A 13,317-nucleotide genomic window follows, 5' to 3' on the forward strand; every position below is an offset into this window, starting at 1 on the left:
CTGTGTCAACTACAATTGCACCTAATCTTCTCTGTTCTGTATGCCAGCCTTCTGCAACCTGGTGCCCTCCTATTGGCCATGCTGGCAGAGGATGATGGGAGTGGTAATCCAACACATCTGGAGGGCACCAGATTGGGGAAGCCAGGGATGGGCAGATCTCCAGATGTTTTGGGCTTCAACTCCCAAAAGCCCCTGCCAGCCTGGCCAATGGTAAGGGAGTTGAAGTCCAAAACATCTGGAGATCTACTCACTGCCCACCCCTGCTGTAAAGAACCTTGTGGTCTTCTGTATCTATCACAGTCTCTCACTTGAATGACCATAGGGAATTTTGCTACAGTTGCTCTGTACATAATGATTTATTTATTTATTTAATTTGTTTATTGAATTTCTTAATCACCCATCTGGCCGGTCACCCGGCCACTCTGGGCGATGTGCAGCAATACAATTTTAAAACAATAAAATTCTACTTTAAAATATCATATTCTAAATATCATACCCTAACCCACCCCAAATGCCTGCCTGAACACCACGTTTTAATGCGTGGCGGAAGCTCATTAAAGAGGGGGCATGGCAGAGTTCCCTAGGGAGGGAGTTCCACAGAGTGGGGGCCACCACAGAGAAGGCCCTCTCCCTTGTCCTCACCAGCCTAGCTGTCCTGGCTGATGGGATAGAGAGAAGGCCATCCGAGGCTGATCTTGTTAAGCGGCTTGTCTGGTGTTGCTGGAGGCGCTCCTTGAGATAGGCTGGGCCAGAACCATATAGGGTTTTAAAGGTCAAAACCAACACCTTGAATTTGGCCTGGAAAACAACTGGTAACCAGTGCAACTCCTTCAGCACCAGAGTGATGTGATCACGCCAGCAGCTGCCTAATCAGGCGAGCCGCCACGTTCTGTACCAGCTGCAGCTTCCGACCCGTCTTCAAGGGTAACCCCACATAGAGCGCAATAGAGTAGTCTAGATGACAGGTGACCAGGGCATGTACTACCGATAGGAGCAGATGGTTGAGAAGGTAGGGGTGCAGCTGCCGTATCAGATGGAGTTGGTACAGCGCCGTCCAACTCACAGCTGACACCTGAGCCTCCATGGACAGCTGGGAGTCTAAAATGACCCCCAGGCTGCAGACCTGGTCTTTCAAGGGTAGCCCATTCAACACCAGGTCAACATCCCCCAACCTCTGCTTGTCTCCCACCAAAAGTACCTCGGCCTTGTCAGGGTTCAGCTTCAGCTTATTCCTCCCCATGCAGCCACTAACCGTCTCCAGACATTTGGACAGGGATTCTACAGCCAACCTTGGGAAGATTTAAACGAGAGTCAGAGCTGCATGTTGTCCACATATTGATGACACCGCACCCCCAAACCTCCTGATGACAGCCTCCAGCGGCTTCACATAGATGTTAAATAGCATGGGGGAGAGGATGGAACCCTGTGGCACCCCACACGTGAGCGGCCACGGGTCCAAAACCACCTCTCCCAGTGCTACTCTCTGGTACCTGCTGCAGGGGAAGGAGCAGAACCACTGTAATGCAGTGTCTCCAATGCCCAACCCCTCCAGGTGGTCCAGGAGGATACCGTGGTCAACAGTATCAAAAGCCGCTGAGAGGTCGAGGAGAACAAGGAAGGAGCATTCAACCCTATCCAAAGCCCTCCTCATATCATCCACCAAGGCGGCCATGGCCGTTTCTGTCCTATGCCCAGGCCTGAAGCCCAATTTAAATGGATCTAGATAATCAGCTTCTTCCAAGTGTGCCTTCAACTGCATCATCACCACCTGTTCATCACCTTGCCCAAAAATGGCAGCTTCGAAACTGGGCGAAAGTTGTTCAAAACTTGAGGATCCAAGGAGGGCTTCTTTAAGAGCGGTCACTGCCTCCTTGCGGGCTGATGGCATCACTCCCTCCTCAAGGGAGGCATTCACCACCGCCCTGATCCCCTCACCCAGCCTCTCTCAGCAGCTCATAATGAGCCAAGATGGGCAAGGATCCAAGTAAGCAGGTGGTCAGCCTTACAGATGAAAGCACCTTGTCCACTTCATCAGAAGGAAGAGGCTGGAACCGATCACACAAAACCGGTTTGCCACAGGCCGCCTCTTGCTTGCTAACTGTAGCCACGGTGCACGGAATAACACTCCTAATCCGATCAATTTTATCCACAAAGTGCCTTGCCAAGGCCTCACAGGAGGCCAGTGGTTCCAGATGACTCGTTATAGGAAACTTGCTGTCTAAACATAATGTTATGCTTCTGGTGATATATGTAGGGTTTACATATAACTAGCAGCATTAAAGGAATTTATTTTGAAACAGTGTTTCTCAGACCTTTTGAACTCAGGCCCCCTTTTAACTTGCTTTACCTCCTAAACTCTATCCACCACCCACTCAGTGGCAAACATCTTTTTGACGGGTGAATGCACATTATCTATGCATATAGCTGTGTGTTTGCCATCCACTGCTGTGCATGTAAGGATCTGAGGCACTCATTCAATACAGACATTAGAAGCGGTCTAGAACAGACTCCCTCCTAAAGCAAGTGAGCCAGGGTACAAGGCAGGAGAAGGAGAGCTGCTGTAGCCAGGCTCAGTTTGCATTTTGCAGTGTCCTTGCTTCTCTGCAGCTTCCATGACCAGCATAACAGGTTTGGTGGCCCAGAATGCTAAGCCTCTGTTCAGGTGCCCATGTGTCCTCTATTAGAAGGTCTGTCAGAGGGCAGTCCTCTATTGGAAAGCCTCCTCTATTTGAAGGGCTGTCCAGTCTAAAGATCAAGGACCATGTTACGAAGGTCAAACAGGGTTCTTGAAGTTGCCCATCAACCTGGGCAGCAGACTGAGTAGGCACACAGGTCACCTGGTTGCAGTCTTGCCCACAGCAGTAGGGTGTATTGTATTTCTGTTTAAATTATAGTAATTATTTCTAAATTTGCATCTACAACTATACATTCATATATGCAATCTTTTTGCAAACTGCTACCCTTTTTCCTGACCTTTTTGGGGTGTGTGTGTAATGCGTTTCCTCTTTTTGGAGATATGTAAAAGGCCACCCTGAGGAGCTGAGGAACCTTATGATGAAGGTGAAAGAAGAAAGTGCAAAAGCTGGGTTGCAGTTCAACCTCAAAAAAACCAAGATTATGGCAACCAGCTGGATTGGTAACTGGCAAATAGAGGGAGAAAACGTGGAGGCAGTGACAGACTTTGTCTTTCTAGGCGCAAAGATTACTGCAGACGCTGACTGCAGCCAGGAAATCAGAAGACGTTTACTTCTTGGGAGGACAGCAATGACAAATCTTGATAAAATAGTGAAGAGCAGAGACATCACACTGACAACAAAGGTCCGCATAGTTAAAGCAATGGTATTCCCCATAGTAACCTATGGCTGCGAGAGCTGGACCATAAGGAAGGCTGAGCGAAGGAAGATAGATGCTTTTGAACTGTGGTGCTGGAGGAAAATTCTGAGAGTGCCTTGGATTGCAAGAAGATCAAACCAGTCCATACTCCAGGAAATAAAGCCAGACTGCTCACTTGAGGGAATGATATTAAAGGCAAAACTGAAGTACTTTGGCCACATCATGAGAAGACAGGATACCCTGGAGAAGATGCTGATGCTAGGGAAAGTGGAAGGCAAAAGGAAGAGGGGCTGACCAAGGGCAAGATGGATGGATGATATTCTGGAGGTGACGGACTCGACCTTGGGGGAGCTGGGGGTGGCGACGGCCAACAGGAAGGTCTGGAGTGGGCTGGTCCATGAAGTCACGAAGAGTCGGAAGCGACTGACTGAATAAACAACAAACAAAAGGCCACCCTACCTTCCATATTCTGTAAGAGGAAAGTGTCTCTGGCTATGATGGCTGCAGGATCCTCTCCTTCCTTGGAATTTACCTGCCCCGCCCCTTGACCACAATTGCCTTGTACCTGGCAATGGGAACCAGTGTTTTAGAAGAAAAATAAGGAGATGATGTGGGAGGAAAGAGATGCAGGAATGTGGGTGAGGAGGAAGAGAAGGCATAGTATTCTCTTTGATCTGACTTCTGCTAATTGGTTTACCTAAGTGTTTGGATGTCAGAAACTCAGATAAGTGGAAAGTGAGATTATTGTTTACAAAGACAAAAATGGCAGATAGCTGAGTTAGTCAATTTAGGAAAAAAGTAACATGAGGTTAATAGCTTCTGTTAGGACCGACTAAACAAAGAAGTAAGCTAGCTTTTAAGTTAATCAAAACTCTTTGTCATGCTGAAGCACAAAAATAAAACAAAAAAAGGCGGGAGAGAAAATGACATTATCAAGGAAGATGGAAAAAGCTCAGATCTCCAGATAAGGCATTGTCTAGATCAGGGGTGGGCAATTTGTATCCTTCCAGATGGTGGCTACACTAACTAGGGTTGATGGGAGTTGTAGGCCAAAACAACTGGACGGCCACAAGTTGCCCACATCTGGTCTAGTCTGAAAATGAAATGGGGAGGTGCTAAACAGACTAGAATAGGCCGTGCTTTGGGCTAAACTTGGGATGCACCAGAGGCTACAAGGTTAGAAAAGCATGGCTTCTTTCTCCCTTTTACCATAGAAAAGCCAGCAGTTCTTGGGTTAGTGTTCCTAGCATTAACTGGACCATGTGGGTCCTTTGTGAGGCAGGAGCAGAAGAAAAATAGGATTCCTGACCATTGGCTATGCCGGCTGGGGCTGATGGGAGTTGCAGTCCAAAGCATCTGGAAGGCACCAGGTTGGGGAAGGTTGCCTTATAGGAATACCCACCATAAAACCTGCCTGAAAGTCTACATGGGATTGTGCTGGAAAACTGACCTTATCTTAAGGACAGCCCCACCATTAGGTAGAGTGAGGTCACCTCAGGTTGCAGATGCTGGGGTTGAAAAGTGGCAGTGAGGAGAGAGCTGTATGTCCTGCGTGGTCTGCCCTGCCCTTCCTAAGATAGCTTACTGTCCTCAAATGCAGTGGAGGACACTGTCCTGTCACCAGTGTTAAAGGAAGATTAATCTGCTTGTCTGGCTGGCTTTATATGGAAGTAGAGGGGGTGTCATGATGCTGCCATCTTGTCCTTCACCTCAGGCAGCAAAATATCTTGGGTCAACCTTGCTTCAACTGAGTGATGTTTGGAAAAGAAAAGAAAGCAGTTGTCACAGGTGTAATGATGCCCCTAAGGACAACCATGTTTTGCTTCTCCTTTGCCTTACAAGGTGCCCATTTTTGATGAATGCAACAGCTTAGAGTTACACTCACATCTACATGGAAGATGCACTGTGAAGCTGTGCAGTTACACATTTTTTAAAGGAAGAGAAATATCTATAAAGGATGATTTATGTACATCACTTACACGGTTGCACAATGCTATATCATATTTCAGCTCTCCGGATCTATAATAAAATTGAAAGAAACAAAGGTGTTAATAAACTCATTTAAAGTTTATGTTCCCCTGGGACTTTTACATTCAAAACCTTATGGAACGTTTTTATACAGATCCTTAAATAATTATTGTATTATCAGTGAGGAATGGGGACCTTCAGATCTGTAGGCCAAACCAGCCACAGCCTTCTATGTGACCATCCACTCCCCTGCATTCTTCCTACAGTGCCTGTAAATTTACCTTTGCTCCTCAAGGACCATGTCATCCAGAGCAGTGTTTTTAAGGGCAGTTTTTTTTAATGCTGCATATTTAAACCAGATTCAAATCTGTTCAACCTCTATGCTTCCAAACTAGGAACTTGGAAGTCTGTGAAGGGGTAGGAATAGGATCGCAAACAAAGAGTTTGAAGCTTCTTAACAAGTCTGCAAGACTTGGAGAAATCGGGGGACAGCATGACAGGCAAACCTATTTTGAACTGGTAAAAAAAAAACTGTAGAGAAAATGTGCCTGAAGGCTAGGGGGTGTCTACAAGGATTTACTGCGAATTGGCTGCATTTGGAGGTCATTCAGGGCACATGAGGTCGTGGCCATCTTGCAGCCATCCCAGAGATTTTTGTGGAAAAAACAGTTTTTCTGAGGCTATTTTAAGGCCGATTGTTTTCCTTAATTTAGCTTATCTGCGCTTCTGTTGCGGTGTGTACCAACCCTCCACATTTACATCGGCATGATAGCCCTGCCCAGGGGTGTTTCTTTCACCTGGGCATGACCTCACTGACCCCGGTCAAGGGTGTTCCCCCAATGTTTCCCCTCCCTGTGTTTCCTCTATGTTTCTGCCATTTTGCAGCTAGCCATTCAGGAGTTCTGAGCTACCTCATGGTATTTACTTAGCCTTGCCTACCACTAACCTCTGATGGCCATCCCCCTGAAAATATAGGGGTACTCTGCTCAGCAGCCTCTGCCTTAAAAAAAAAAAAACACCCTTAAAAGTGCAATGCCAAAATAGTGCATTGCTGCTCCATCGTGAACCCAAAGTAAGCGTTCCAGTTTCACCAACCACAGCCGCCTGGTGGACAGTGGAGTTATTTACAAGTGGGGCATGGGGTGGGTGGATGTCAAGAATGACAGCATGTTATCCACCATGAGGTTAGGCCAGGCTGTCACGTCTGATGTAACCACCTGGAATTGTATGTTATCTAGAGGCTCCTCAGCCCTTTGCTCAAGGCCAGGAAGAGTCCCTGTTAGTTGGAGCAATAACAACTGGGTTTAGTGGGAAGTTCCAGCTTCTTCGGAGGCAAGGGTGGCTCACCCAGGAGCTGAGCTGGTGACTGGCTAAGGGAAATCTACCCTGGGTTGCCAGGGCTAGGCTTTAAAAGAGGGCTGAGGTAGAGGCATGGGGTCTCCCTTTGCTCTGGTGGTTCTTGGACCTGCTGATGGCTGGATGCTATCCTGGGAGGCCCATAATTAGGTATGTTTAAGGATAGGCCAGGTAGCTTTATTGTTTTGCATGGGTGTGCGGTTACAAGGCTCTCTTTGTATTAAGGGTTTTTGTATAAATAATTTGGCTTTTGCCCTTTTGTATAACTTGCTTTTCCTATTCTTCCTTTTCCCTCTACCCCTTTTTTTTTCCTTAATAAATATATATCCAAACTTTAGTTGGTGTGATTTTCTCTGTTTAACCTCAGTGCTAATTTCAGTGCCTAGGAGGGTGGCTACTGGGTAGTTTGGGGGACTTGAAGGCTGGGTTTGGCCAGTCCTACCTTGCAGGAGAGTTGGAATTAGTTCCAGAGCACTCCTACCTTGCAGGAAGGTTGGAATTAGTTCCAGCAATCCTTCACATTGGATGTAGACTAAAAAAAGGTGGGGAGACCAATGAGTGAGGCTTGTTTCCTGCCCCTTTCCAGGCTCCCCGCTGCTACTACATTATGAATCCTCCTGTAAACTGGAAAGAACATTACTGTGATAAAGTGGAGATGGGATGTTACATAATAACTGAAAAACCAGAGAACATCAAAGAACCCCCCATATTACTGCAGTAGTGGGGACACTCCATCACAGGAGTTAGCCTGTTTTCAGTCTTTAACAGTCCCCCTCTTCTGTGCATGTTTACTCAGAAGTAAGAAATAAATCTCACTCCCCTGTAGTGAAAGGGTTAGAGGCTAACTGTAGTAACTCGCCCTAAAGCACTCTTTCCCTTCTCAGTTGCGCTCTTATTGGTCTCTTAGATCGCTATTGTGATGTTGTGCTTCTTTGATCTGTAGTTTCTCTGTTATGTAAAATTACTTCTCCGCTTTATTGCTTTATAGCAGTAATGATCTTGCCTTCTCACTGCGAGGAGGGGGAAGGGGAAGTGGGGGTGGAAGCAGTAGGCAAAAGTGCGCACATTGGGGAAAATGGGGTGGGGAGCAGTAACTCCACAGTAGATTGCTGGGATACGGTGAAACTGGGGTGGGTGGGGTGAGCGCTGAAGGACTGGGTTCACAAATAAGTCTTCAAATTCACATTTCAGCTTTCCCATTTAGGAAGGGATTCTCCCCATCATCATCATCATCATCATCATCATGTTCCTCTTTTTGTCAGACATAGGTTGGGGAGGGTGGGTGCCCTAACACACACAGTGGCCAGAGAAAGCAGAAGGGGCGGAACAAGGTGAGAGTGGGAGAGTCGGAACAGGCTCTCTAAATGATGACATGGATGAGACTACCCAGTAGCCATCCAAACAATTCACAGTAAACTGCCGTGTGACCTGCTGAGAGCCCCAGGCTAGCTTTGGGATAATCTGGGTTTTTGACCCCCTTGTGTTCCCAGATGGAGCAGATTTGACTCCAGTAAAAAAACACAGCAAAGTGGAGAGCAAACAAAACCCGTTGCTGTGGAGATTCGCCGTGGGTCTTGGTTTCTGGGGGTTTAGCTATGCGTGCATGTATTCCTGGGTGTGTGAGTCACTACTAGCCAGTGTAACCCCCCCCCCCAACTCTTCAGGACAGTGCACTACTTATTTCCTAATCACCAGTAAAAATATCTTATTTGTCCTGCCCCAGGTTGATCGGTACCTCTACCACATGTGTCTCTCCGATGAGGTCCTGCTTGATGTGATGAGCCGTTTCCAGGCAGAGATGGTGAAAGGCCTGGGAAGAGACACCAGTCCAACAGCTACAATTAAAATGCTGCCAACGTTTGTGCGCTCACTTCCTAATGGCTCAGGTAAGCAGCCATTTTGGATTTCTTCTGTCACTATTAATAATGATAAGAGGACAATTTTTGATAGCTCCATCAAGACTTTACCAAGGCCTCTTGTTACAGAGTCAAGAGCTGTGGGACAGGGAGAGGAATGTGAAGCCTTAGAGGTATTTTGAGGGGGAATGCAGCTACATGTCTTCCCTGCTTCCCCTGTGATTGAAGAAGGCTTATGTAGATAAAATTCAGTGAAGGAAGGCTGGAAAACCTCAGTCCTCTAATTTGGGGTAGAATGCCCTAGAGTAAAAGGAGTGAGGGTTGCTATGCTATAACTTGGACATAGCTTGTATTCCTTTAAGGCAAGGGTGGGCAACCTTTTTGCCTCCTGAGGGCTGCATGTGGTGATAGGTTGAGGTCTGGGCTAGTGGTCTGTGCAGCAAGTGCTGGTCCCCCCTTCGCCACTCCCATACACTCATGCACAGCCTTCCCCCATTCACACACGCTCTCACACACACACACTCATATTGACCCCTCACACTTCTCACATACCCTCTCATATACACCCCTCTCGTGCACACACACGCTCACATTCATCCCTCGCATGTTCACACCCCTCATACATTCATGGAGAGAACTGGCACGTGGGGCTGCACCATCCTTCCCATATACATTTTTCATGGTGAGGATGGTATTGCTGTCCTTCTCATTATAAACTTGCTTCCTCCACCAACCCAAGAAACAGCTGTTCAGTAGGCTGTGGGAACACCATTTTCCTGAGGTGGATAGTTCTCAAGAATGACACTTCCCACTCATCATCCTCCGTATGTAAGTCATACTCCCCACAGCAAGCTTGTGGGAGTGTGGTTTGCAGGAAAATTCAGTGGAGGTGGTGGCCAAATTCAGTGACTGCTTAGGCATCCATCCATGCAAGGTTTCGGAGAGCCACATGCACGCTGTGGGTCACCCATGATTGCTTTAAGACAGGGTGCAGATTCGGCCGAGGGCCGAATTCCATTTCAAAGAAGCTCTCAGAGGCCACCTTCCAGTAATGGGTGGGGCCAAAGGCAAAAGGAGCAGCAAGGTCAAAGTGCCAAAAATGGCAACATATTTTAGCTTAAAGTTCTTGCTGCCAGTAATTAGGCAACTAAGCTTTAGGAGCAGTTCAGTTTCCTCCCACTCTGGCGCCTGCAGAGGCTGCCTCTTCTTCTGGCCAAATGTGGTGTATGGAAGCTTCTGGCTACAGGTACATAAATGAGCAAGAGAGGAGGGCAAGAAGCAGATATGCTGCACTACCATAGGGCTGTAGCAGAGAATATGTGTTCGTTGCATGGAGAATGTCCCAGGTTCAATCTGTGGCATCTAATTTGGGCAGGAAAAGACCCCTGTCTGAAATCTGGGGGGGGGGGAATCTTCACAACCACGGAATGAGAAGCATGTTGGAATATTATGCGGAGTGTCCCATACCTTTAAAACCTAGTTTTCACAGGTCACACAGCACTTGAAAGGAACATACTTCCGGGTGGCATGGAGGGAGTAGAACTGAATGTCATCAAACTGGCAGGGGCTGCTCAGCCATTGAGAATGGCTTGTTTCCCGCTTCTGTCCAGGCTCCCTCTCTGTTGCCTGAAGAAGCCAAAATCCCTAATTCGCAGGTGCAGCATCTGAAGGCTCCCACTGAGAGCAGCCCTGCCCACAGTTTCTCCCTATTCCAGAAAACTGTCGTGGAGTTATAGCTTCCACCCCCATTTCTCCTTCTTTGGCACTTTCTCCCTGATCACAATGACAGGCTCCCTTGATCCTGGGTCCTCACCAGATTGCTACCATGATAAAGCTCTTATGCATCAGAGAAGCAACTTTACACAATATCGGGGGAGCGATTTAACAGGACACTGGGGAAGCGAAGTAATGCAAACATCAGGGAAGTGCATCATCATGGAGGCTAATTAATCCCACTGGCAAAAAGGAAGTGCAGAGCTATTCTGAAGGCTTAAAAGAGCACTCTAGGGCTTTGATGTGCTAGAAAGGCAGGCAAGTTACTTTAGTTACCTAGGTTACTGAGGGCATGGCCAGGTGAAAGACACCCCCCTAGGAATTCCCCCATCATACCGAATTTAAAGCAGAGGAGTGGGCACATAGCAGCTGAACTGCAGGGGAGCTGAATTAAAGAAAAACAACAGAGTAAAAGTACTCTGCAAAACTGCAGCTTCCCACACAGGTAAACTCTGGGGTGGGTGCAAAGTGGCCACAATGTCATGTGTCCTTAATGACTTTAAGCATGTGTCAGGTGCCTTTTGTTCCGTCGTCTGCCCACAGATGGAATCAAAATTTTTTTTCGTCATGCGGAAAAATACACAAATAATTACGTAAGTATTTACATAAGTATTTACATAATGTACCGTAGTACGTAACATTTAGCGTATTGTCCCCTGTTCCATTCTATGTTTCCTCAATAGACATGTACGTATTTTCCTATGAATTTATATGTGTAAATTTTGGGAAAGTTAAAAAAATAATCCAAAAGTCCACGGACTCTGCGTGGCCTGAGGGGGGCGCTCCGCAGTGGATTTTGCAGGTCGGATTCTTAGAAATCCGAGCTTATTTTAGGCCATCTCAAATTTCTCCAGAATCCCAGGTCATGACTAGGGAAAGCACTTGCCTGCTGTGATACAAGGAATGCTATGTAATGTAATGCTAGATGCCTGGCAAAGATGTCTCTGGAGAAAACCCAGCTAATTGTCTTTTAAGAAGCTCATATGGCCTTATGTGCATCCTGAGTTTCTAGAAGATCTGGCTGTTAAAAACTATTTTGAGAATAGCAGTAATAAATGTTCATATCTTTTATCCATATTCAGAATCTGTTGGGGTTCATGATGTGCAGTTAGGAAAAGTTTGGAAGATCCAACCATTTCTATCTGTGTTACAGAAAAGGGTGACTTTCTCGCTTTGGACCTAGGAGGCTCCAAATTTAGAGTCCTAAAGGTCAAAGTGTCTGAAAATGGGAAGCAAAACGTTCACATGGAGAGTCAGTTCTATCCAACCCCTAAAGAAATTATACGTGGGAGCGGGACTGATGTAAGTAGCACTTTTTGCCTTTGGGACTGGCTTCCTATGGTTGAATGTATGTTGAGACGCGAAATAAGTTAAAAAAAACATGTCTTCTATTGGGCCAATTTAAGTTTAATATTTGTAAGCTCTCAAAGCATATCTTCTTCAGGAATAGCTGTAAGGAGCACCACAATTTATGGCAATCCTACCTGGAAGTGGACATGGCTTACTAAAAACCATATCTGCCACAATTTGAGAAGATCTTGAGAATATGCATTAGCTTTTTTAGTTAAATGAAGGTAACTAGGTTACAACTGACCCTGTGAAGATGCAGCTTTGGTTGAAGGCTTTTTAGCAACTGCATTGCACTGGAAATATAACCATGGTTAATATAAACCTTGTTTTATTTCCTGCTCCATTTGAGCTTCACAGTGCCTTTATTTGGCATACAATGCATAAGCTGTTATATATGAATATGTAATAAGATGATAATTGCCTGGTGTTTCTTTTCTATTTTGTGGCAGCTGTTTCAACATGTAGTGGACTGTCTTGCAGACTTCATGGACAGAAAGGACATAAAGCATAAGAAATTGCCTCTTGGCTTTACCTTTTCTTTTCCTTGTAGACAGAGCAAATTAGATGAGGTAAGTGTCCAACACTACGGGCTCCTTCACATGGAGCTTTTATCCTGCTATTGAGATTGCTCACTCACGGAAGTTTGCGGGTCCTTTTCAAGATGTCATTAACCTTCAGGGCACATCCAGAGCTATTTCCTGGTTATTCTGTCCCCAAAAGATCCAGAACGAACGGTCTTGTTTAACTCGGAATGTTACGTGATTAAAACAGCCACTAGATGGCGCTGTTTCATTGACTTCTATGGGACCTTGAAAATTAAAAGCTTCCCCACTCAGCAATCACGTGGTCCCTATCTGGGAGCCCACAATAAATGCAGAAAGGCTCCAGAATAGGAGGACTGCGGGGTTTTTCTTTAGTGTAAAGGCAGCCTATATATAGTTTCAGGAACAGGCGAAATCTTCAGCAGAATTATTAACTGGGGTTCCAGAGCTGAGTGGGTGCCATTGTAGTAGCGGTGGCTACAGCTGCATGCATACCACTGTTGGCTTGACTATGCTAGGGGATTCATTAGACAAAGAATATAGTCTTGAAAAAGTGTGTCATTATTTTAACATAGTAGGTGGGGGGCAGGGGAGAGATTGCCTTTCTGTTACATCACTCTGTAAACCACACGTACATTGAGGGCATTTTGTTGTTCTAATAAGTAAAATAAATGTGTGTTTTTTTTAAAGGGTGTGCTGCTTTCCTGGACAAAACATTTTAAAGTCCGAGGAGTACAGCAGACAGATGTGGTGAGATCTCTCCGTGAAGCCCTCAGGAAACACCAGGCAAGTTCAGAGTTAGAATAATTTCTAATGTGATTTTCTTTCAGAAAACAGTATATGTTCTCTAGTAGCTCAGGTGTACATGCTGGGACTCTGATGCATTTACAGAATCCTGCACAAACAGGGATTGCCCCATTCATTCCAGGTGCTTTCAGGCCCTAGCACTAGCAGTCAGAAGGCATTGTGCAGCTGTTCCATTTTTTTCTCCTTAACAGATTTTCTGCAGTAAGGAAAAAGATGGAAGAAGCGGTAATAAAACACAGGACAATCACAAGTAGAAATCTCCCCCGCCCCCCGAAAATGTCCATGAATGAGGCAGGGCGATGGCACCATAAAAGCCTCATCTGGAAGCACCC

The 13,317-nt window shown here is 46.1% G+C and overlaps 1 protein-coding gene across 1 annotated transcript in view; it reads left to right on the top strand.

Moving 5' to 3' along the window:
• LOC146350709 (hexokinase HKDC1) overlaps window positions 1-13,317 on the top strand; it is a 51,070-nt gene that overhangs the window by 15,543 nt on the left and 22,210 nt on the right. Inside the window, exons 2-5 of the mRNA XM_084845450.1 lie at window positions 8,381-8,543; window positions 11,440-11,588; window positions 12,086-12,205; window positions 12,869-12,964. Coding sequence (XP_084701576.1) covers window positions 8,381-8,543; window positions 11,440-11,588; window positions 12,086-12,205; window positions 12,869-12,964 — 528 coding nt within the window. The remainder of the gene's footprint in view (window positions 1-8,380; window positions 8,544-11,439; window positions 11,589-12,085; window positions 12,206-12,868; window positions 12,965-13,317) is intronic.

The sequence above is a fragment of the Heloderma suspectum genome, chromosome 3, assembly GCF_057233095.1.
Source record: "Heloderma suspectum isolate Gila_16-S chromosome 3, 16-S_ref, whole genome shotgun sequence".
NCBI classification, from domain to species: domain Eukaryota; kingdom Metazoa; phylum Chordata; class Lepidosauria; order Squamata; family Helodermatidae; genus Heloderma; species Heloderma suspectum.